Source organism: Lissotriton helveticus, chromosome 8, assembly GCF_964261635.1.
Source record: "Lissotriton helveticus chromosome 8, aLisHel1.1, whole genome shotgun sequence".
Lineage (NCBI taxonomy): Eukaryota > Metazoa > Chordata > Amphibia > Caudata > Salamandridae > Lissotriton > Lissotriton helveticus.
Genome location: NC_136069.1, coordinates 469,073,486 through 469,099,896, shown reverse-complemented (window position 1 = coordinate 469,099,896; position 26,411 = coordinate 469,073,486). Strand labels below are relative to the sequence as shown.

At 48.3% G+C, this 26,411-nt stretch overlaps 1 protein-coding gene across 2 annotated transcripts in view; it reads left to right on the top strand.

Annotated features, from left to right (window-relative positions):
- The window catches only part of KPNA3 (karyopherin subunit alpha 3), an 802,806-nt gene that overhangs the window by 482,769 nt on the left and 293,626 nt on the right, over window positions 1-26,411 (top strand). For both annotated transcript variants that reach the window (XM_078657369.1, XM_078657368.1), the window contains exons 10-11: window positions 2,575-2,619; window positions 2,719-2,850. In XM_078657369.1, the coding sequence (XP_078513495.1) occupies window positions 2,575-2,619; window positions 2,719-2,850 (177 nt within the window). The remainder of the gene's footprint in view (window positions 1-2,574; window positions 2,620-2,718; window positions 2,851-26,411) is intronic.

The window sequence follows — 26,411 nt, the reverse complement described above, 5'->3', positions numbered from 1 at the left end:
TCTCCAGTCTGGAACCTAAACATAGTACTTACCAGACTCATGGGAACTCCCTTCGAACCACTTCATTCATGTGAACTACAATTCTTAACATGGAAGGTGGCTTTTTTAATTGCTGAAAGAGCTCTGCTATATTATGTTGGCAGAACAAAATCATTCAGAAAGACAAAGCAACTATTTGTTGCATTTTTACCACAACATAAGGGTAATCCCATTTCCAAGACAGGAATAGCCAGATGGATCGTAAAATGCATTCAAATATGCTATCAAAAAGCAAAGCGCACTTTAACAGTTACACCAAGAGCACACTCAACGTGCAAAATGGAGGCATCCATGGCTTTCCTAGGAAATATTCCCTTAGAAGACATATGTAGGGCAGCTACATGGTCTACCATACACACTTTCACTAAACACTACTGTGTTGACGTGCAAGCTAAGCAACAAGCTGCTGTAGGCCAGGCTGTCCTTAAAACTCTTTTTCAAACCACCGCAGCTGGTACAGGTAACCACCGCTGGAGGAGAAACTGCTATACAGTCTATGCTAAGATATGAATTCAGCAGCCCACATGCCTCGAACGGAAAATGCTACTTACCAGTATGCATCTGTTCTTGGCATGTAGGGCTGCTGACATTCATATCGCCCACCTTCCTCCCTGGTGCCTGTCACAAATGCAGGGTTACCTTCTTAACATACATTTACATGGTCATCTCTTACTTTTCTATACTCCATCTTTGCCACAATGGCGAAAAACAATCTGAAGATGGAGAAGATGCCCATGCGCACTGTAGTCCAGGGGAGGAGTCCCCTATCTTGTGGTACTTCGAAGACTCTTCCAAGACAACAAGGTGCAAACATCTGGACCCAACACTAGGCGGCGATCTATGCTAAGATATGAATGTCAGCAGCCCTACATGCCAAGAACAGATGCATACTGGTAAGTTTGCATTTTCCTTATTCATTTTGTGACGGGCTAAGTTCTGTATGCTATCTCTTTCTACTTGTAACTGCTTGCAGTACTACTTTCTTTATGCCGGTTCTCCATGTTAATATTTTTTTAAAGCCTTGCCAACCGAGGGGAACTGAAGCTGGGTGACTTCTTTGACTTATGTTGTGTGAAATGAACTAGATGTTGTCTTGACAAGATTGTGGTGAGGAGAGCCAGATGCTTCGTAGGCTGTCCAGTTTCGCAATCATTGCAGACACTAATTGTCTTGCTGGCTTATTGGTGTAGCTCACTAGCTGGGCTGTGCAGACACATGGTCAAGACAATATGCTGAACAGATATGTACAAGCACTGCTGCAGGAAGTCACACAAAATTACCAGTTCCAGGGCGGATCATAGATGAAGGCACTAGCACACAGTCCACATGATTACCTCACCATCAGGGAAGGGGGAGACTAAAAATAGGGAACTGGGTCACTCTGTCAAGGGTCACATCTGCTTCAGTCCCTGGCCAGTGCCTGCATAGCCTACGATCCACAGGCCACACCTCCTCTGCTGTGCTGCATACAACCATCACCAGAAACTTGCATACAGACCTCTGCTTGACATGTGCCCGCACAATTTGCTCTTGGTGATCTATATTGAAAGGGGCGAGCAGTCAATGGATAAACAAGACCTTCTGATTGTTTTTACTGTTCATCCATCTACTCTTACTCTGTTTAAGCTCTCAGGAATGGCTAGATTTGGTAAGGGTCATCCCTCTATAGATGCAGAAACCACAATTTGCCACCTGCCTAGACACACTACCACCATAGAGGACCAGCAACATGTATCAAGAACTCGGTTAGTTCGCATGTCACACGTCGCTGCACTCATTTCTGCTGCCTGACCACTGTGATCTGACACTATTTGTGTAGGTAACACTCCAGAGCCCCCTATCCCCTGTACAACGGCCTCCACAAACCTATGGCTTCCCACAAGATACATGGGATGCGCCGTGCCAGTCTTAACCCCCTCACAATCCTTAGTTGACATCTCTGATGTGTGTCCGGGTGCAGAAGGGGGCCTGTTTTCTGACCCTAGACAGCTATCACTTCAATGTCCTCTTCTCCAGGGGGCTTATTTGCACACCATCTCACCTGTGTGTGTCCTTTCTTGGTTCTGTGGCAGTGGAATTGGGAACTCCCACTTTACAATTTTTGGTGCACTTCCAATTTCATACCCATTTGCCGACAAGAGTCTTAAACTGCTGCTCACAAAGTCACACACATGCATAACCCCCTTCCGCACAGGTCTGTCTGTCCCACAGTGGCTACAACGAGGGTTCTTTTGCCTCACCACTTGGCTGAGACTCCTCCTCTTGATTCTCCAACCCTGAGACAGTCCAGCCAATTTTGACATTTCGTAAATGCCTTCGGACCCCTAGCTCCCAAACAACTGCTTTCAAGAAATACTGCAGCTTTATTCCACCAATCTGATGGCTCTGAGCTTAGCAAATGATGGTTCTTCATGAGACATGTGCTTTTATTGCAAACGTGGTGGCCCTAATTGTGAAGGTTTGGAAGCTTAAGAAAAATTCCATTAATCAGTTTTGTTAATTTGTTTTTGACCTAGATGTCTTATTTTTTTCCAGATTTTGCCTGCATTGTGTGTACTCATTTATCATACGGATATAAATGTAAGTAAGAGTGCATTTTTTACATTGAGTTTAGTAGTGAGTCTAATTTGTTTGTTAGTGTGTGGAGGGACAAGTAAATACTGAAATTTTCTTTTTCAGATTTTAGTTGACACCGTCTGGGCATTATCCTACTTAACAGATGGAGGGAATGAACAAATACAGATGGTGATTGATTCTGGCGTAGTACCTTTTTTAGTGCCTCTTTTAAGCCACCAGGAGGTTAAAGTACAGGTAACGTTTGATTTGATTTAAGCTTCTTTCACAAGCACCATTCATCCACTCTGCAGGTGTGATATCCGATAAAGATGATGCAAAAAATGGAAAAATTTAACTGAACAGGAAAAATGAAAAGGGGGAAAAAGAGAATGTAACACAGAAGGAGGAATTTGAAAATTTAACGGTGGAGAGCATAATATAGTAGGCACAACAAGTTGAGAGGGTGGGAAGCTAGAATATAGACAAGCTAGATTTGGGACAAAATGGGTTTAGTCAAGAGGGAGTGTGAATGAATGTAGGAAGAAATGAAAGACCGAGATAGGAGTGCTGTGGAAAATGAAGAAAGATGAGAGAAAGATTTAGGCAAGAGTTTGGAAAGCAGACGAGCAAAGCTGGGAAATGAGGTGTTCATATGAGATAGATGGTTTGGTCTCATTAGTTTTTATTAACATCTGTTCGAGGCATATGGGCTGCAGACCACACACTATTGCCATTTGGTGGTGGGCCCGGATGATTACACTTTGTTATTGTCTTGGAAGAGTCTTTGTCTGTTGGATGACTCCTCCTGTAGATCGTAGTGCGCATGGGCATCGACTACATCTTCAGATTGTTTTTTACCGCTTTCGGGCTCGGATGTGTTTATCGTTCGGTCCCGTTACCGATCTCTTTTCGACTTTGAGTCGTACATCATAGCATTGGTATCGTCTTCGACAGTAATTCCAGGTTCGAGGCATGTGGGCTGCTGAATTCATATCTATAGCATAGATCGCTGCCTAGTGTTGGGTCCGGATGATTGCACATTGTTGTCCTGGAAGAGTCTTCGAAGTATCACGAGATAGGTGGCTCCTCCCCTGGACTACAGTGCGCATGGGCATCGACTCCATCCCCAGATTGGTTTTTTTCCGCCATTGGGTTCGGATGCATATTTGATCACTCAAGTTCGGAATCAATAGAAACTTTCTTTTTAGCCCAAAGGCCTTTCCTATCGTCGGTATTGTCTTCCGATCGGTGCCCAGTTCTGTTCCAGCTCAGTTCCCGAGTCGGACGTCCAGAGGAGTCGCGTGGCTCTTCAGTGCTCGAGGCCTGGTCGACGCTACAGGCCTTCTTCGACGAACCATCATGGAACAGAGCCCGTTCAAAAGGTGCCCCATGTGCAACTCGAAGTATCCTCACATCGACGTCCACCCGGTGTGCAACAAGTGCCTGTCGCCGGATCACGATGAAGCCAACTGTATGGCTTGTTCTCGTTTCCGCTCCAAGAAGACAATTCGACTTCAGCGCGCAGCGCGCCAGGAGGCCCAGCAGACGGCACCTGACCCGGTGAACATTTTCGATACCGAGGGAGAAGAGGCAGACTAGCAGGAAGATCAAGAGCCGCTTTCCAATCCAGCGGCGGAGATCGACTCCAACTACGACGCAGACGTAGAAATGCTCGATGCTGAAGAAATCATCGACTAGGTAGGAGACGACGATGAGGCCTATGGGGCCACGGAAGATAGCTCAAGCGAGGAGCTATGCCCCGTTAAAACAATATGTACGGCTCAGGTCGAGGGATCGCCACATGGCCTTACCCAAGATCTTGCACCGAGTTCCACAGTCTCGCCTCCGGGCCCGGCTACGGACACTTCTAAAGAGCCACAACTGGTGAAATCGAAACCGAAAGAGAAAGCTTCGGTGTCTACACAACCGAAAGTGCTAGAGGCGCCGTCGAAACAAAGTGCGTGTCGCCTTGGTCGGCTCCAAGTCTTCAGACCTGTCGGTGCAGACAAAGCCAAAAAAGGTTATCGACCCGGTGAAGTCGCTCAAGGGTGTCGAGCCGAAGACTGGGACACCAAAAGCACTTGTCAAGGTCGTCGACCCGAAGACTTCGGCGCCGAGGGCCGTCGACACAGACAAAGGACTCGGAGCTACAAAAGTTGTCGATCCTGCACGTCGGCCGGACAAGGCCAAAAGTACTACAACCCTCGTGGTGGCTCGAAGGCACCTGTCGAGTCGACGCAGTCGTCTGCCTCCTTCACGAAGCAGGCGTCTGAATCATTGAAACGCATTAAGGACAAAGCTTCTGCTGCCGATCCGAAGGATGCTTCCACGCCGAAGCCTGCCACCAAACTGCACAAGTCGACAGCACCCATTCAGTTTACGCTGCCGCCGAAAGTGGTGCCGAAGGCATTCGCGCCGAAGACGGTTGTCGAGGCGTCCATGAAGGTGTCCATGGGGCTGAAGCCTACACCTGCGGTTGTGGGCACAAAGCATCGACTAGCAGTCGGAACAATTCATCGACGCCGACACCGGTAAACTTTCTATTTACAAACGAAAGATCACCCCAGCACAGCCTATGGAGTCCTACACAATTCCTTTAAAGAAAAAGAAGGATTCCACGGATTCACCCGTTCTGGTAGAACTAATAGCTCCACGTGGACAGGACACTGCTCCAATCTCGCCCACTTACTCAGAGGTGGAGGCTGGGGTAGGTGACTATGATGAGTACAACTACCCTGCAGACACTGATCCTGAGGATCAACATGACACATGGGAAGATGCTGCTAACCCAGGGGATCCACAAACTGCCCCAGACACTCAAGTGTATAATGTAAAAACATCGCCTACTGAGGACTCGGCGGCATTTAATGTGCTTATTGAAAGGGCAGCCAAAAATCATGACGTCCAGCTCCATGCTCCATGCTGACCCTATTGAGGTGGATTTTTGTTTGACACCTTTTCCACCTCTGAGAAGACCGTAAAAACTCTGCCAATGCTAAAGGGTGTCTTAAAACATGCTGCAGACATTTTTAAAGAACCCACAAGGGCCAGAGTTATAAACCCCATAATTGAAAAAAAGTACAAGCCGGCGCCTGGGGACCCTACCTACATCAAGGGCCAGTTGTCGTTGGACTCTTTAGTTGTTTCCAATGCCCGGAAGAGGAAGAGGGCAAACTCACAAACTACTGGTGATGCTCCTCCCCCTGACAAGGAATCTAAAGTGCTAGAAGCATCAGGGAAAAGGGTGGCGGCTCAAGCGGCCAATATCTGGCGCATTTCAAACACTCAGGCACTCTTGGCCAGATATGACAGGGCACATTACGATACACTTGAGACCCTGTTACAACACTTGCCTGATGAATATAAAGAGGCAGCAGAGATGCTCATACAAGAAGGGAAACTCATCTCAAATGCTTCTATTAAGTGTGCACTGGACGCAGCAGACACCGCGGCCAGGGCCATTAACACCAGTGTAATGTTGCGGCAACAGGCCTGGCTCAGAATCTCCGGGTTCAAGCCGGAGATACAAACCACCATCCTAAATCAACCTGTAAACCCTGATCACTTATTTGGACCTGAGGTGGACACCACCCTAGAAAAAATCGAAAAGGGACACCGAGACTGCAAAGTCTATGGGGGCTCTCCAGTCCCAGCAGTTCAGGGGTGGTTCTTTTCATCGCTCAAGCAATAGAGGTGTTTCCAGAGGCCAGCTGTCCCAGCAAACACAGTACAATAAGAGTGGCGCACAAACCTCGGACAACAAACAAAGTAGAGGTGGCTATCGCGGAAACCGCGCTAAAGGCAGAGGTCGTGGAAACAACAGCTCCCGATCCTCCGCTGCCAACAAACAGTGACGCCTTGTCACTGCCCCCCGACCATACAACACCGGTCGGGGGGAGACTCCAGCAGTTCCTGCCAGTCTGGAAATCCATCACCACAGACAGGTGGGTCAGAAAGCTTATCCAGTACGGTTATTGTCTGGAGTTAACATCCACTCCACCCAACATACCCCCAAAACACCGTCCTATGTCCACAGAGCATTTGCACTTATTGCAGCAAGAGGTACTCGTCATGCTGCAAAAAGGGGCAATCTAGCTCGTACCAGTGGAACAAAGAGGCACAGGAGTGTACTCCCTGTACTTCTTAATCCCAAAGAAAGACTGGTCCCTCAGACCCATACTGGACCTCAGACCCCAAACCAATACATCCTATCGGAACACTTTCATATGCTCACACTGCAGCAGGTTCTTCCGTTGCTCAATCAGGGGGATTTCCTCGCAACATTAGATCTAAAGAATGCATATTTTCACATTCCGCTACATCCGTCACACAGAAAATACCTCAGATTCACCATTCAGAATCAGCATTACCAATTCAAAGTCCTCCTTTTCGGAGTAACTACAGCGCCCAGGGTGTTCACGAAGTGCCTGGCGACAGTGGCTGCGCACCTCAGGAGACAAAACGTTCACGTCTACCCTTATTTGGACGACTGGCTTGTCCAAGCAAAGTCAGCCCAGCAGTGCGCTGCCAACATGTCCCACACCATTTACCTTCTTCACGATCTGGGATTCTCACTGAATTACCCAAAGTCACACCTTCAGCCCGCCCATGTACGGCAGTATCTGGGCGTGACAATAAACACTCTGGCAGCCACAGCACAGCCAAATTCAGTGAGGATCAACAGCATTCAATTGCTGATACAGAAATTCCGCCCGCAACACTCGCTTCCAGCACGAGTGTTCATGCAGTTGATAGGCGTGATGGCCTCCTGCATCTTCATAGTCCCGCACGCGAGACTACATATGCGTCCGCTTCAGGAGTGCTTAGCACGTCAGTGTAATCAGGCTCACGGACAGTTAAGAGACCTAGTGTTGGTGACCGGTCGTGCATACAACTCTCTGCATTGGTGGAATCCACACAACCTTTGCAAGGGCCGACCGTTCCAGGAGCCTGTGCCTCAGATCATCCTAACGACAGACGCATCTCTCCAGGGTTGGGGAGCTCATGTACTCCACTACACAGTGCAGGGACTATGGACAACGCAGCAAAAGAAGATGCACATCAACCACCTAGAGCTGATGGCAATCTTCATGGCAATGAAGGCATTCGAGGTACATCTGTGCAACAAGGTCGTGTTGATCCGGACGGACAACATGACGGCCATGTACTACATTCAGAAGCAGGGAGGTACACACTCTCCACAGTTGTCTCATCTGGCTCACAGCATGTGGAAGTGGGCCATTCAAAGGAACATCTTCCTCATGGCGGAACACCTCCCAGGCAAGGACAATCTGATGGCGGATCTGCTCAGCAGGTACAGCCACCAAATGCACGAGTGGGAGCTACATCCATCAGTACTCTGCCCGTACTTCCAGCAGTGGGGTCATCCAGAGATAGACCTGTTCGCCACAAGGGAAAACGCCAAATGCCAAAGCTTTGCCGCCAGGTTCCCGCACCCACAGTCGCAAGGCAATGCGATATGGATGAACTGGTCAGGCAAATTTGCGTACGCTTTTCCCCCAGCACCTCTAATACCGCTGGTGGCACGAAAGCTAAAGCAACACTCGATGACGCTCATCTTGGTTTCTCCAACGTTGGCACGTCAACTATGGTACACCACGTTTCTAGAACTTTCCGTGGTACCGCATCAAAGGCTGCACCTCACACCCAGACTTTTGACGCAGAGCCATGGCGACATTCAGCACCCAGATCCGCAACAGCTCAACCTGGCGATCTGGCTCCTGAGGTCTTAGAGTTTGGCTACCTCAACTTGCCTCCACACTGCATGGAGATCATACGGGAGGCAAGAAAGCCCACCACCAGAGCATGCTATGCGGCAAAATGGAAGCGGTTTGTCATTTATTGCGTAGACCACAACATAGACCCGCTTGACGCGTCTCCGCACAACATCATTTGTTACCTGTTACATCTTTACAAATGCAATCTAGCATATGCTTCCATTCGAATACATTTACCCGCCATAGCAGCTTATCTCCAAAACAGGCAGCATCTCTCCCTTTTCAGAGTGCCTGCCATTAAAGCCTTTCTGCAGGGACTCAAATGAGTCATTCCTCCCAGGACCCCACCAGCTCCTGAATGGAATCTTAATGTGGTCCTCACCTGACTAATGGGTCCACCTTTTGAGCCTCTACATTCATGCGAGATTCAGTTCTTAACATGGAAAGTGGCTTTTCTAATAGCGATTACGTCACTGCGACGTGTTAGTGAACTCCAGGCACTAACTATCCAGGAGCCATTCATACAAATTCACTCCAACCGGGTGGTGCTGCGCACTAACCCTAAATTTCTTCCAAAGGTAGTTTCACAGTTCCATATCAATCAAACTATTGAACTGCCTGTGTTCTTCCAAAATCCAGAGACAGTGGCAGAAAGAATGCTCCACACTCTTGACGTCAAAAGAGCTTTAATGTATTACATTGATAGAACCAAAGATTTTAGGAAGACGAAACAACTCTTTGTTGCCTTTTCCGCGCAACACAAAGGCAACCCCATTTCCAAAGCAGGTATAGCCAGGTGGATCGTTAAGTGTATTCAAATTTGCTATCAAAAAGCAAAGCACACTTTAACAATCCCCCCAAGGGCGCACTCCACCCGCAAGTTGGGGGCCTCCATGGCTTTCCTTGGGAATATCCCTTTAGAAGACATTTGTAGAGCAGCCACATGGTCTACACCACACACATTTACAAAACACACTGTGTAGATGTGCACTCCAAACAGCAGGCAGCTGTAGGGCAGGCTGTTCTAAAAACACTTTTTCCAACTGCTGCAGCTGGCACAGGCGGCCGCCGCTAATGGAGGGACTGTTATATATTCTATGCTATAGATATGAATTCAGCAGCCACATGCCTCTAACCGAATATGCTACTTACCAGTATGCATCTGTTCTTGGCATGTAGGGCTGCTGACATTCATATCGCCCGCCCTCCTCCCCGGCGCCTGTAGCGGCTGCAGCACTTACACTTACTCTTAGCATGGTCATCACTCACGGTGTTACACTCCATCTTTGCCACAATGGCTAAAAACAATCTGAGGATGGAGTCGATGCCCATGCGCACTGTAGTCCAGGGGAGGAGCCACCTATCTCGTGATACTTCGAAAACTCTTCCAGGACAACAATGTGCAATCATCTGGACCCAACACTAGGCGGCGATCTATGCTATAGATATGAATGTCAGCAGCCCTACATGCCAAGAACAGATGCATACTGGTAAGTAGCATATTCGTTACCCTCGTCGAAGAATGGCTTGCGCTTCTCGATTCCAGCGTTCGTCAGGGCCGTCTGGCCCAACTGCGCCATTGGGCCTTTGGCTCATGGAAAGAACACCCTTCAAGAAGTGCCCTCAGTGTGGACACAAATTTCCTCACACTGATCTTCATGAGGTTTGCAATCTGTGCTTGTCGCCAGAGCACGAGAGTTGAGATTGTGAGGCCTGCACTTCGTTCTGGTCCAAGAAAACCATCAGAGACCGTGGAGCTCGAAGAGTCATGGCGCAGTCATCTTCATTGACACCAGACCTCATCATAGACGAGGCTCCGATTGAGGTAATGTCCGAAGAACAACAGCAGGACAACATAGTTTCCGAAGCAAAGGATTCAGCTTCCGGAGCCGAGGATCAATCGGAAGACGGCTATCTTCTTCCAGCTGGTCAACAGGTCATGAATGCAAGCGTCGACCCTGTTCACCCCCCCATACAGGGACAGGCTTCGGTTCCACCTCCTCATCCAGGTGCACACTGACCAAAACCTTCCGACGCCCCGCCTCCTGGCTCGGCAACGAAGATTCAAAAAAAGCCTCCAGTCGACCCGGGCTAGAGTCAGTCTGTCGGTCCCGACAAGCAGAAGGTCCTCAAACCAAAATTAACTCCAGCACCGAAGCAACCCTCGGTACCGAAACCGGTCGAGCCGAAAACAAGGTTAGCACCGAAAGACGTTCCCAAGCCTACCGAACCAAAGACCACTCCGGTTCTGAAAAAAGTCGACCCGAAGCCTGCTTTGGCACCGAAACACACCTCGGCTCCAAAAGTCGATGATTCCAAACGCAGTTCAGGAACAACAATTCCGGATCCAAAAAGCTCAGATCCGAGAAAGAAACATGATACCAAGTCTTCGGAACCGAAGCCAAAATCCGCTCCAAAGACAATAGACACTGTAAAATCTAAGCATTTCGGTCCCAAGCAGGATAAATCAGCACCGAAAAAGGATATTTCAGCAGAAGATCTTTTCCACCCAGATCCAAAGCAAAAGACTCTTCGTATTAATCCAAAGACTGGACATGTCATTACAGTGCCTGAAAAGAGGAAAATGGACTCTCCCAAATCACCTCCAGTTCCTCTCAAAAAGCATGCTCAAACTTACCCCATAAGAATTCTTTCACTATTGAAAGAGATACCAATAGATATTTCTCCTGTACACTCACCACCCAGCACACATAGCCCTATACCACAGGAGGATGATGATGAAGACAATTATTCACATGGGGTAGAAAGTGAGCAACACATAGATGATACAGATGACCCAGGCAATATTCCTGGGCCATCAGATGATCCCTGGGAGGATTATAATGCACCAGATCTGCCACAAGATGACGCATACCCTTCTAGACCATCTCCCCCAGATGACATTATAGGGCTTACTCAGCTCATTCATAGAGCAGCCACTTTTCATGGAGTGGACTTACATAGAGATCCAGTGGAAGAGGACTTCCTTATGGATACACAACTGTTGTCACATAAAACCACAACCACATTACCAATACTTAGTGGAGTGGTGAGACATGCACTAGAGATATTCAGAAACCCCTTCAGAGCCTGGGTAATTAACCCCAGACTGGAAAAAAAAGTATAAGGCAGATCCAACTGACCCAGCATACATCAAAGGTCAGCTGCCATTGGACCCATTAGTAGTATCAAATGCGAGGAAAAGAGCTAACTCGCAGACAACAGGGGGATGCTCCACCCCCTGATAAAGAGTCCAAGCTTTTAGATGCTTCAGGAAAACGCACCATCTCACAAGCAGCCAATGTTTGGAGAATTGCTAACACTCAAGGTTTGTTAGCGAGATATGATCGAGCTCATTATGATGAGTTAGAATCACTCATGCAACATTTACCAGAGCAATATAAGACCAGGGCTTCTGACTTAATACAAGAAGGCAAGGTTATTATAAATACTGCTATCCGCTATGCACTAGTCACTGCCGACACAGCCTCTAGAGCAATTAATACGGGAGTACTGTTGCGTAGACATGCATGGCTACGCATCTCGGGGTTCAAGCCAGAAGTACAAGCAAGTACCCTAAAACAACCCTTTGACCAGCAACCTCTATTTGGTCCAACAGTTGATAATGCATTAGAGAAAATGAAAAAAGATACTGATACGGCAAAATCCATGGGAGCTTTACAAACTGACCCATAGAGCGTCCTTTCGTCGCTCCTCCTACAGGGGCGCCTCTAAGGGGTTTCAAACTGACAACACCTCCTCTTCTTATAAAGCGCCCATCCAACCCTCACCCAGTAGTGGGTATTACATAGGAGGATACAGAGGTAACAAGAATAAGGGTAGAAGCAGAGGCAACAATAACCGCAATACTTCTACTCCCAAACAGTGACTTCCCTTCCACCCCCCCAGACCATTCCATTCCTGTCGGGGGGGAGATTACAACAGTTCCTACCTGTCTGGAACTCCATCACCACAGACAGGTGGGTAAGACAAATAGTTCAGTCAGGTTATTGCCTGGAGCTCACTTCCACTCCTCCAGCAATACCACCCAGACAACGTCCCATGTCACAGGAGCATCTCACACTCCTTAGACAAGAGGTTGCATCTCTACTGCGAAAGAATGCAATAGAACCAGTCCCAAAACACAGGAGTTTACTCCCTATACTAGATCTAAGGCCCCTAAACCTTTACATACAATCCAACCACTTCCATATGGTCACACTACAACAGGTTCTGCCGCTGTTAAAACAAGGCGACTTCCTTGCCACATTAGATCTCAAGGACGCCTACTTCCATATTTCTATCCATCAGTCTCACAGAAAGTACCTTCGATTTGTGCTAGAAGGTCAACATTACCAATTCAAAGTACTCCCTTTCGGAGTAACTATAGCACCTCGAGTGTTCACAAAGTGTCTAGCAGTAGTAGCAGCACACTTAAGAAGGTACACCATTCATGTCTTCCCATACCTAGATGACTGGTTAATAAAATCCAAGTCGTACCACCAATGTGTACAGCACACACATCAGCCCATCTGCCTGTTACACAAGCTAGGATTCACAGTAAATCAAAAGAAGTCACACCTCCAACCATCCCTGTCTCAACAGTATCTAGGTGCGACAATAGATACCCCCAAAGCAATTGCATACCCCAATCCAACAAGGATACAAAATATGCAAGCTCTTATACAAAAATTCCAGCCACAACACTCACTACCAGCTCGAGTGTTCATGCAATTATTCGGAATGATCGCATCTTGCATTTTCATAGTACCATACGCAAGACTACAAATGCGCCCCATTCAAGAGTGCTTAGCAAGTCAGTGGAACCAGGCTCAGCAACAAATAACAGATCTGGTGGTGGTGGACGACCGGACATATCGCTCTCTGCAGTGGTGGAACACCAAAAACCTTTCCAAGGGCCGGCTGTTCTTGGAGCCTGTTCCACAGGTGGTGCTAACTACAGACTCATCTCTCATAGGATGGGGAGCGCATTTAGAAGAACACACATTACAGGGTACATGGACACCGCAACAAAAGCTACTCCACATAAATCATCTGGAGTTGTTAGCAATTTTTCTAGCTCTAAAATCGTTTCAACATCACCTAGCAAGCAAGGCTGTACGAGTCCGTACCGACAATATGACCGCCATGTATTACATCCAAAAACAAGGAGGAACACACTCCTTACAGCTCTCCCGGCTGGCGCAGACCATATGGAGGTGGGCCATTTCTCAAAACATCTTTCTGTTAGCAGAACATCTACCAGGAGTTCACAATCAAGTTGCAGATCTGTTAAGTCGTCAAAGACAACAGATACACGAGTGGGAACTTCTTCCTCGAGTTCTTCAACCGTTCTTTCACAAGTGGGGTCAACCAAAGATAGATCTGTTCGCCACACACTGCAACTCCAAATGCCCAAGCTTCGCCGCCAGATACCCTCACCCATTGTCCAAAGGCAATCCGGTATGGATGAGTTGGTCAAACAAATTCGTGTATGCTTTTCCACCTCTCCCACGAATTCCGTTAGTGGTACGCAAGTTAAAGCAACATTCCCTCACATTGATTCTCATAGCACCAACGTGGGCAAGACAACCGTGGTACACCACACTACTAGAGCTCTCGGTAGTACCACATCAAAAATTAAAACTCTCTCCACATCTACTGACCCAGAACCATGGAGAGATCATGCACCCAGACCGTATGCAGCTCAATCTAGCGATTTGGCTCCTGAGGTCTTAGAATTTGGATACCTCAATCTTCCGTTTGATTGCATGGATGTCATCAAAGAAGTGAGACACCCCACCACTAGAGCATGCTATGCAGCCACGTAGAAAAGGTTTGTTGTGTATTGCACAAATAACAACATTAACCCTTTGAATGTTTCCATACAAAACATCATATGCTACCTGCTCCATCTACAAAGGTGTAATTTAGCGTACTCCTCAAGGTTACATCTTGCTGCTGTAGCCGCCTACCTTCAAAACAGACATTTGTCATTGTTTAGGGTAACTGCCATCAAAGCGTTTCTGGAAGGACTCAAAATAATAATTCCTCCCAGAATACCACCATCTCCGGTATGGAATTTAAATATTGTTCTCACTAGACTTATGGGTCCTCCATTTGAACCATTACATAAGTGTGAGTTACAGTTCCGAACTGTCGGAAGGCACGGGCCTGCCAGCGGGGCAATTCCTGCTACACGCGTCTATACTGCGGACATACACGGAGTCCTGGGGAGATATTCATGAAGAGCCGCCGACACACCACCTCCTGCAATACCTACATGTCATGGGCAACGGCTCCCACATCATTCACTGGCTGGCGCAGGCTCTCCTTATACACACGCAAAGATCTACTCAACCGATTCGGGATAAATGGGCGGCCCACAGAGGGAGGGATTGGACTGATGGGGAATGGAAACAGGTACTAGCTGGCCCCGTACATATCCCTCGCAACTCCCGCTTCAGGACGATCCAGTTATACATACTGCACCAGGCATACCTATCACCAGACAGAATTAACAGGTACTTCATGGTCGATACTGCCACCTGTCCCAGATGCGATCTGCTAGGCGCGGATATCCTGCACATGCTCTGGCACTGCCCCTCTCTAGCCACATACTGGGGGGAGGTGACGTCTCTCCTGACACATAGCACAGGCCCGGGGCTGCCACACACGTGGGAGGCTTGTATTCTTGGGCTATACAAAAGAACCAAACTCAATAAGACACAAGCTAGGTCTGGGACCTAGGCCTTATCACGGCCAAGCGGCTGCTCACCAAACACTGGAAAAGAAGCGACCCGCCAATCCCCAAATACTGGTATGCATCCTTCACAAACTGGGCTAGAGCAGAAAGCACGGCACTGCACCGGGAGGTGAAAGCGGGCTTAATGGAAGCTCCCGATAGCACAGCTCTGGGACGACATTCTGAGTTCCCTCCTGGGGGAGGGCACGGCCAAAGGGCTCGCTCCGTGACCGCCACAATTGGGTTAGCGCTGTTTGGGTGTCCGTGGCGACGACAGGAGTGCGGGATGCAGCCCCCCTCCCAATGGCACTCGCCGGGTGGCCTGACTCCCCCCCAGACACCCCGGGTAGCGGCAGCCCCACACACCCGACCAACTAGCTATGGACCTGGGCGGCCGCCCACACGGGGGACCACTGACCCGTGACCTAACAAACTGTCCTCCTGCACCCCTTTTTCGCACTGACACACCCACAGACACACTCTCCCCTATCGCTTCCCCTCCCACACTCACACCTATGTTCATAGTTTCAGGCTCGTGTCCCCCAAACACAGCATCGTCTTCCCCACACGCCACATCCGGTGGACCCACCTGGCCACATGTCCGACCACGGGCCTGGACGCAGGTGGCGTCTCCCCAACAAGCAACATGGCCTTACTCTTTGCCTATCTGGCGTGTCACACACTTCGTTGACAACCCGAGGGGACACTACTGCTCCACGCAGCTGTCGTACACCACCACGAAGACAGACTGCATGCGTGCACTGCTAACACCTATCCCATTGACACACCTCCGTGGTCTGATGTTACAACCCATGGGTTTCAGTGTTGTAGATACCGGAGGGATACGAGATAGAGCAGCCACTGATTGGGACACACCGTTGAGACCTGTTTTGTTTGCAGAGTTAATATGTTTACTTATAAAAAAAAAAAAGATAAAACAAGACGTCATTTGCCAGCACAACTGCATATTGAGCACACGTGGCATGGAAGTGGTAATTGAAAACTCACTAACTGTGGTTACGATCGAAGGAACTGCACAACATACTTCATGATCCTGCATTTTCTAGTGATGACGTAATGTTGCAGCTGGCCCGAGGGGTTGTAGGCTTTGCTATATGTACTGCTCTTTTGACTACTAATAAACGTCTTTTTCAAAAAAAAAAAAAAAATAAGTGTGAGTTACAGTTCCCAACATCGAAAGTTGCTTTTTTAGTTGCTATTACCTCACTCAGAAGAGTAAGGTAGATCCAGGCATTAACAATTCAAGAACCATTTATACAACTCCATCACAACAAAGTGGTTCTTAAAACAATCCCAAAATTCCTTCCAAAAGTCATATCACCGTTCCACCTCAACCAATCTATTGAGTTGCCAGTATTCTTTTCTCAACCACAAACAGTTGCGGAAAGAGCTCTACATACATTAGATGTAAAAAGAGCGCTCCTCTACTACATTGATAGGACAAAACCGTTTCGTAAAACAAAACAATTGTTTGTGTCCTTTTCTCCTCCACACAAAGGTAATCCCATTTCAAAATCGGGCATTGCAAGGTGGATTGTTAAGTGCATTCAAATCTGTTACCAAAAAGCAAAACGCACTCTATCCATTCCCCCTAGGGCTCATTCCACCCGTAAATTAGGGGCATCAATGGCATTCCTAGGAAATCTACCCCTAGATGATATCTGTAAAGCAGCTACATGGACTACACCGCACACATTTACAAAACACTACTGTGTGGATGTGCAGGCAAAACAACAAGCTAGTGTGGTCCAGGCTGTACTCAAAACATTATTTCAAACTACTGCAACAGATACGGGTGGTCTCTGCTAAGAGAGAAAACTGCTGTGCAATCGATGCACTAGTGTGTGGTCTGCAGCCCATATGCCTCGAACGGAAAATGCTACGTACCAGTATGCATCTGTTCTTGGCATGTAGAGCTGCAGAGCCACACACGCCCACCCCCTCCCCGGCTACCTATATCTGTTCCAGTAATATCTTAATTAGATACACAAGATATGGACATCCTTCTCTGTACTCGTACAACTCCATCTTTTCCCCAATGGCGAAAACAATCTGAGGATGGAGTCGATGACCATGCGCACTACTATCTACAGGAGGAGTCATCCAACAGACAAAGACTCTTCCAAGACAACAACAAAGTGTAATCATCCGGGCCCACCACCAGATGGTGATCTATGCAATAGTGTGTGGCTCTGCAGCCCTACATGCCAAGAACAGATGCATACTGGTAAGTAGCATTGTCCTTACAACAGCAGGTTATGAGCAAATTCAACAACATCCCTTCATTTCTTTCCAGAGTGTGAAGACGTTTGTAAGTGTTTACTCCGCAGGGTGTAGGGGTCTCAAGCTCCCCCTTTTGTTTTATTTTTTACTATTCACACTCTATTGATAAGATCTGTACATCCCTTAAAGACCGTGGGCAAATGAGTGGTCTACTCCCAGCAAAGAAAAATTCTAGTAAAGTTTGTGAACTCTGTCTCATTTCTATCTGTCATGCAAGATTGTGTCCACTGCAAGCTCTCACCAGTCTTTGATTTATGTAGTGTTTGCTTTGCCCCTAGAAGTAATGTCATTGTAAGTTTGTTTTATTCACACCGTTCCCTTCTACCAAGTGACATCTGGGACCCATCCTAAATGAATACTAGCTGGTTCTCTGGAGATAATGGGTTGGTCTGATTTGGTGTTTCCCTGTGAGAACTGCATCCCAGAATTTTTCAATATTTGGATGCCTACTGCCACTATATTTGGATTAGGGTATCCCTGTTTCCGCACTGCCTCCAGGTTGAGTCTAGGCAATTTGAATCAAATATTTACGTTTTAACTGTAATGTATAGAGAATCTTCCTACTCCTTTCTATACTCTACACGCTTTGCCCCGTGACCTGCCCCATTCATTATAAGTCGCATTCTGATGGATACAACTGCCTGTGGATTTCTCACCTTATGAATATCCCCTGTGCCAGCATTCTGAAGAATTTTTTCTTAGCTCCACGCCTACGAGGATGTCTGCTCCGCTTGCGACTCCGCATGACATCACCGGAGCAGAAGAGCCTCGTCGGGGTGATGACATCCGCTCCCTTTTTTCCGCACCGCCGACGCGTAACGGTTTTCTAGCACTCTCCATATTTTTGTGGAGTTACTTTGTTTTTCCTTCTGCTTTAACTGTTGTTAGAAGTCTTCGAGGAAGTCTGGTTTTAAGCCCTGTAGGAAATGTGGGGGTCGAATGTCCATCACTGACCCCCATGAAGATTGTTTATGGTGCTTGTCTTCGGATCATGATCTCCAGAGAGTTTGCTGGTGCCGGCATCCTGCTCCAAGCAATCTTCAGGTACTTTTCCACAGGCCCCAGCTGACAGGGACTCAAAGAAGATTGAACTGTCAGCTAAAAATGTTTTCTCCTCTTCAAGCATGTCTCTGAAATCGACCAATGCCACTTGTCTGTTGGGCCGTTACTTGCATGCTTTGATGGACTCGGCAAAACAATTGGCCCCTAAGTTACCGGATGAGGGCAGGGAAAGCTTTATGGATGTTCTGTCGGACGCTCAGGCTGCAGCTAGACGGGTCATTCAATCAGGTCTGGATATGGCTGACTATGTAGTCAGAGTTATGGGCTCCTCCATAGCTACAAGAAGGCAGGCTTGGCTTCGTTCTGCATTGGTATGCCCCCACTTTTTGCTGAACTGCTGATGTGCTTTGACTGAGTGTGCCCTGGGCTCCTGCCAACTAGGTGCCCAGGGCCTGTGTTCCGTCCCTGAAACTGTGTTGAAACCAAAACCCAATGGGCATCTCTGGCCACCTGTCAGCCCCTAGTAAATTGTACCCTAGGTACCCAGGGCATGGTGACCAGAGAAGACCCCTAAGGGCTGCAGCACTTATTGTGCCACCCTTAGGGGCCCTGTACCCTGACACCCACACGCTGCCTTTGCATGGTGAGTGTCTAAATGCAGAACTAAACAGAGTTGACATGACACATATCCCTGTGTGTCATGCCCACAAAACTCACTGCTCTGGCATACCTCACCCACCCCTCTAGCTGGGTGCCCTACACCAGCAGTGTGGGCACAGGTGCATGAACCCTATGCCCCTACAGTACCCAGGGCCATTCCTGGGCACTGCAAGTACAGTGATGCCATTAAGAGTATATGGTGCTGGGAGGTCGTCATTACGAACTCCACAGCACCATAATGGCTACACTGAAGACTGACAAGTTTGGTATCAGACTTCTCAGCACATTAAACCCGCACTGATGCCAGTGTGGGATTTAATGTAAAATGCACCAGAGGGCATCTTAGAGATGCCCCCTGAAAACCTAACCTACAATCCACGTCTGAACTCAGAGGCTGCCTAGGTTGCCACACAGCAGACATGTTGCTGGACCCCTGGGTGGAGAGCCCCCGCTCTCAGGGGCCTGCAACAATACACATCCTGGGCGAGGTGCTAGGTCTCCTCCCCCAGGATGGGCAGGGGGAAGCTTTAAAGGCCTGCCGCCCTTGTGAGCTTCCCCAGGTCACTTGCTATACTCAGCAACTGGCCCCCACCAGTTCTGACCCCCTCTCTGGCAGGAAGATTGGCGGGAAACCCTACGTCAGGAAGGGGGTGGTGCCATCCTCTGCCAACCCCACCCCTCAGGTGGGAGAAGTGAGGTGTAGCACGACCCTGGGCTCCAGCCATCTTGAAGATGGGGAGCCCTGCCCAGTCACAGCTAGGCTCCTGCCCCCCTCCCACAGAAGAGGAGCAGGCTAGGGGGTGTAGCCGCCCCAGGACAGGGACCTATTGGTCCCTGCCCTTGCCCTACCTGTAACACCCCTGAATTCAGTATTTAGGGGCACCCTGATCCTTCCCTCCTCAGATCCCAATAAGAAAAGAAGAAAGATCATTAAGACCCGCTGTGCAGCTGCTAACAACAGTTAGACACCAACTGACTTGGCCCAGCCCTACCGGCCTGTCGATCCTGAAACCTGCTCCTGCTTAATCCCGGTGACTCCTGCGGACAGCAACCTTGGACAACCCGGAGGACCTGCCTGCCTTGACCCTCTAACAGACTGGGACTCCCCTGATCAGAGGCTCTGCTCCAACAGCAATACCCCTGGTGCCAGCCAGGGACCGCAAATCCAGCCCACTCTGCACCCGCCAAGCCTGGCCCACTCTGCACCCGCCAAGCCCGGCCCACTTTGCACCCACCAAGCCCGGCCCGTGCCAGAGTGAACCATGACCACGAGGACATCCCCCTGGCACCTGGGACCCGAAGTCCATTGCCAAAAGACCCTCCTCGACGAACCAGACGATGCCTGCAGCCTCAGAACCAGGACCTCCCCCCCCCCCCCCCCCCCAACCGCGTCCAGCTGAGGGTAAGCTTTTACCCGACACCAAGACACCCCGGCACCCCACGGTCCCCTGCTCCTTCCTTTTGGGGTACCTACCTCTTCTCCAAGATCCCAACTTACCTCTCGAAGTGGTGGTCGCACCAGAAGAATCTCTGTCCCAGAGCCTGCAGCCTTTGTTCACTTTTTAACTTTCCCATTTGCTAACATTGAGCGCCTGACGGCTCATAAGCACCCTGCACCCAGCCGCCTGAGTGCCGCTGGAAGTGCAACTACTACCCTACTCTACTTCCCCACTTGCCCTGAGTAAGTGACCAGGAGCTCAGCATCACAGCCGTGTGGCCTGCTTGCTGTCAGCCACCAACCGAAGGCCCCCTACCCTCCATTGAATTGCATTGGGCCTACTCTCTCTGCACCTGGCTGCCTCTGTGCCGCTTAGGGTGTACTACTGTAACTTCCCGCCCCTGGGAGACCCCGGAGTCTATGCCCAGAACCTTAACTTCACCAGTCGAGTACTCCCCTGGAAACCGATAACTCACTTTCCTGCCATTGGATAACATTGACTGGTTTGACTCGAAAAAAGTGTGAAGTTTTGAAACTCTAAAATATTCCTATAAAATCAGCCGAGTAACGAATTCCAAATTGCTCACCTGGAGTCAGAAGAGGAGCCAGTACTGTACCTCTCAGCCCAGTACTGAACCGCAACAAAAATTAGAACGGTACTTACCCATAACCTGAATTTCTCACATAGGAAACCATTGACTGTTTTTCTCTGAAATTTCACTGTCTGCTTTTGAAAATTACAAATATTCCTTAAAAATCGTACCAACTACTAAATCGTAAGTACTTACTTGTCTTAGGTAGAGACCCCAGTACTGAACCTAGGAGTCCAGTCCTGGATTACAAAAGTAACTTTACCTGTGACTTGAATTTCCTTCCTTAGGATAACATTGCTAGTTTTTCACTGAAAAGTTTCTAAGTGTCAACTTTTAAAATACCTTTATATTCCTTAAAAATCATTGCAATATCCAAAATGTTTTTACTAAACTGTTTTCAGCTTAGACCCCAGGACTGAATCTAGGATCCAGTCCTGCAGTTACAAAAGTAATCTATAAAGTAATCAACTGCATTTATGTAGAAAAACCCATTGAGCTCAATGTTAAATTGTGTATAGAATTGTGTTGCCTACTGCAACCCCTGTACCTATTGTGCTTACAAAGTTGATTACCTGAGATCACTCATATTGAGAAAAGTATTTGATACCTGTTGGTTCTAAAAAACATAAAACAACTATATCGTTTGATATAAAAAACAATTGGCCTGGAGTTCAGTACTTGAGTGTGTGAAACCTTTTGCTGACTGAGTGTGTACAACAAATGCTTTACACTGTCCTCTGGTACTGCCTTACTGCTCGACCAAGCTACCACTTTGGAGAGTAAGGTCAGCCCTGACTTTAACCTATGTTAAACCGCTGGGGGTTGTGGTCTCTATACACACTGCACCTTACTTTGGTCCAGTATATATAGACTTACTTTCTCACATGATGTCCAGGCCACTCTTGTTGATTTGCCCTTTGAAAAGTCGAAGCTCTTTGGGGAAAAAGCAGATTCGGCCTTACAAAGGTTTAAGGATAGCAGAGCCACTGCGAAATCCTTGGGATTGCAGACCCAGTCGAGAGGTTTTGGCTACAAGAAATATCGAGGCTTTGGAAGGTCTTCCTTTCGCAACTTCGTCAACCTCAGCAGCAGCAAAATCCACTCTATAAATCTTAGAGGAAGAGCTGGAGATCGCCAACGTGGTTCTGCCCGCAATCTCTCCTCCTCTTCAGCCTCCCCCGGCTCCTTCTGGTACCGCAGGAAAGCAGCCCTAGATCCCCCATCCTGGAACATGTGGGTCCTGTAGGGGGTCGGCTGTCTCACTTTCTGCAAGGTTGGAAATTGGTCACGACGGACCTGTGGGTTTTAAACCTTGTTGAGAATGGGTTCACCCTTCCCTTTCAGGAATTTCCTCCTCCTTACCCTCCTTGCCAAGGTTTTTGCTCAGAGGACCATTTGCTTCTTCTGCAGAAGGAGTTTCTTGCATTACTTCAAAAAGGTGCGACAGAGGTGGTGCCAGAGCAGGAAAGGGGTCAGGGATGCTACTCCAGTATTGCCTGATCCCCAAAAAGGACGGCAGGTTACGTCCGATCATGCACCGCATGGTCTTGAATTTTTACCTGAAACAGGAGAAATTCAAGAGGCTGGCCCTTGCTCAGGTTTTTCTGCCGTTGCAGCAAGAGGACTGGATGGTTTGGCTCTGCCCCACCCTTCAGCACTACTGGGATGGGGTGACTGCGCTGCTTACACACAGCACTAAAGAGCGCGTGCCGAGGACCTGGGAGGCCTGCCTACTAGGGCTATATAAAAGCACACAGCTGAACAAAGTCCAGGCCCGATACTGGGATCTTGGACTGATCACGGCCAAACGACTGCTCACCAAGCGGTGGAAAGCCGACACACCTCCACACATACGACACTGGAGCCTCTCGCTCACGAATTGGGCACGAGCTGAGTACACAGTCCTGCGGCGAGAAGAAACGGTGGGCCTCAGGAAATTCCCAATCGCACAACAATGGGATGATATCCTCTGCTCCTTTCAACAGAAATGTGTAGACCAAGGGATCACATGAAGGGATACAGGCTCTTCCCCCACACCCCTTCTTACGGTGGACATCCTGAGAAGCGTTTGCACCTAGCAGCCCTCCCTAATCATATGATCTTCCTTTTCCCCCTCTCCCCGGCGCCCAAGCACCATTACATCAATACATACGCCGCACTGATCGCTGCCTACACGACTCCCACGTCCTGATAGGCACATGCTACATGCCTGGCTGTTTCACAATGTTGTGGACATCGCCCCCCCCATGCACACGTCCCCACACACCCAATTACTATTGGGAGTCCTGCCGGGAGCTGCCACGTGCGCCGCACTTTAATACCTCACTTGACACGCCCTTATGGTGGTGATCCCCCTTGTCCACTTAACTTGCAGGCGGACCGTGCACTATAGTCTCCTGCCCACCTACCCACTCGACCGCTCCTGACGCACTGGCACTGCACTTCCTTACCTGAACACATGGCTATAGCTACCCGCGCTCCCCCCCCTTTACAGTATACCCCCAGTTATAGTTTTGAAGTTTATTGGCGCGAAGGTCCTGCGTCCCCCATTTGACCGGGTTCATTGAAGTTAGTTACGATACACACTGTATCATGGGACCTTTGAGAGTAGTAGCCATAGCCGAGGTGATCCTAGCTGACCTCCAATGCAGACAATCGCCACTTACATTAGGGAGGATCAGATGTGTAGATACTCGCACACAGACACACCTGGGATGCCGAGCAGCCTCATCTCCTACCACCGATGCCCCACGCCCTCTTGGAAGGCGGACCTAGTTGACACTTTTCCGCAAGGCACACACATGTGAGAACGGGCCACTATCCATCTGACGAAGTTGATGAGTGCTATAATAACGCTATACTTACGGGTGCACATACAAAAGGGAAAAACTCAGACCTATACATCAACTTTACTACATGTTTAGATGATTGTGAAATGCTATAATGGATTAATCACGCCGCCGGACCGCAGGGTTGTCGGCCTTGAGGCTGTGTTCGTTTACTAATAACCATGCAGGTACAGATATACGCGGCTGGCCCGATGGGTTGTAAGCCGAATGCGGTGTATAATACTCGTTGATCAATAAAGGTCTTTAAAATATAAACAAAACAAAAAAAGAGGACTGGATGGTGTCGATCAACTTACAGGATGCGTATTTTCTCATTCCCATTCTGAAGTCACACAGGAAGTATCTCCGTTTTACGGTTGGGTCGCAGTACTACCAGTTTGCGGTCCTACCGTTTGGTCTTACTACTGCACCTCGAGTCTTCACAAAGATGATGGCAGTGCTTGGCCCCAGTAGCAACCACTCTAAGAAAGCAAGGTCATCAAATATTCCCCTACTGGACACCTGGCTGCTAAAAGCTCCAACCTCTGCAAGCAGCTAAAGCTACGGAGGACTGCCTGGCACTTTTTCACAAGCTCGACCTTACCATAAACCATCAGAGGTTATTCATTGTTCCCAGTCAAGCAATGGCATTCCTTAGAACCGAACTGGGCACAATCCAGAACAAGGCTTTCCTCTCTCAAGGCAGACGAGCAGTTGGCAAACTTAACACAAAGCATCGCAGGAAGACAGGACGCTTTAGTGATTATATACAAGTTGCCTCTAGGCATGCTTTATTCGACAATCAATTTAATTCACTAGCTCGCCTCAAAATACGGGTAGAACTTCAAGTACAGCAAATACAGGCAACTGGGTCCTTCGAAGACTTGATCTCTATCACTCCACGCTTGAGGGAAGCATTAAGATGATGGTATCTCAAACTACATCTTTCAGAAGGTTTCACCTTTCTACCATTACTTCCAGATTACATAGTCACAACGAACGCTTCTAGGGAGGGCTGCAGAGGCCATTTGTAGTACCTCCAAATTCAAGGGAAATGGTCTTTCTCCTGACAACTAATGCACATCAACAAACTGGAGCTCAAAGCTATATTCCTCTCCCTGCAAGCTTTCCTTCCACGGATCTCAAGATGCTCTCTGCTGGTTGGTAAGGACATCACGACTACCATGTATTACATCAACAAACAAGGAGGAACCAGGTCCCTAACGCTGTCCCACGAAACCCAAGAGCTTTGGAGTTGGTCTCATGGATCACGGGATATCCAGAAGAGCTGAACATGTTCCGGGACTTCGCAGTATACTTTCAGCAGGACAAAGGACAGTTGCCACGAGTGGGAGTTGACTCACCATCTGCTAGACAAGGTATTCTCAAAATGGACCTCTACGCCACTGATAGCAATACCAAATGCCAGTTTTATGTCAGCAGATTCCCTCTCCCAGAACCATGGGGGGAATGCCCTGTTGCGATGATCCGGGAGTTATGCATACGCTTTTGACCCCATCCCACTGATTTCCAATGTCTTCACCAAGATGAAGGCGGAACGTTGTAGTCTCCTGCTGATCACTCCCAAGTGGCCCAGGCAGCACTAGTTTTCAGAGTTTCTATTCATCTCTGGGACAAACCCATTCACCCATTCACCTTCCACCAATGCAATCTCTTCTGACGATAAACAGGGGTCAGATATGTCACATGGAACCAGAATCACTCCAATTGCATGCATGCCTCCTGAATTCTATGAATTTCGCAACTTAAAGCTCGCACAAGAATCCTGAAATATTCTCTCTAAGTCTATAGCGGATGGCACCAACAAGACTTGCAGGTAAAAATGAAAAGTATTCTACATTTGGTGCAAACAGAAAAATTTGAATCTGTTCCACCCGTCTCTAGGGCAGATCTTACCTTATCTACACTCCTTGTCTAAGTCAGGCCTGGTCTATGCATTGGTAGAGGTCCACCTCGCTACAATCTCTTGATTCAGACGCTTTTCTACAAAATTGTCTCTGTTCTACTAGGTTTGTAAAGCAATTTATGAAAGGGTTCTAATGAACCTCCCCTCATAAAGCTACATTTTGATCCCATTCATCTAGCTGGCCTTAAATTTCTCACATGAAAAGTCGCTCTTCTCTTCGCTCTCACTTCTACCAGAAGGGTTCATGAGATACAGGCTTTTACTATTAAAGAACCTTTACTTCGCTTTACGGATGACTCCATTGTCCTTAGGACAAAGCCTACATTTATCCCAAAAGTTCCTTCGTAGTTTCAACTTGATGAGCCAGTTGTTCTCAGGATTTTCATTCCCAAACCGGTCACATCAGCTGAACAAGCTCTACGCTCTTTGAATCTTAAACGAAGTCTCAAATTCTACCACCAAAGAACGAAGAGACTCCGCAAGACAGACCAGCTTTTGGTGCCCTATGAACAAGTCCGTCAAGGCACCACAGTGACGAAACCAACCGTTGCCAATTGGATCTCGGCAGCAGTTCCATTTTT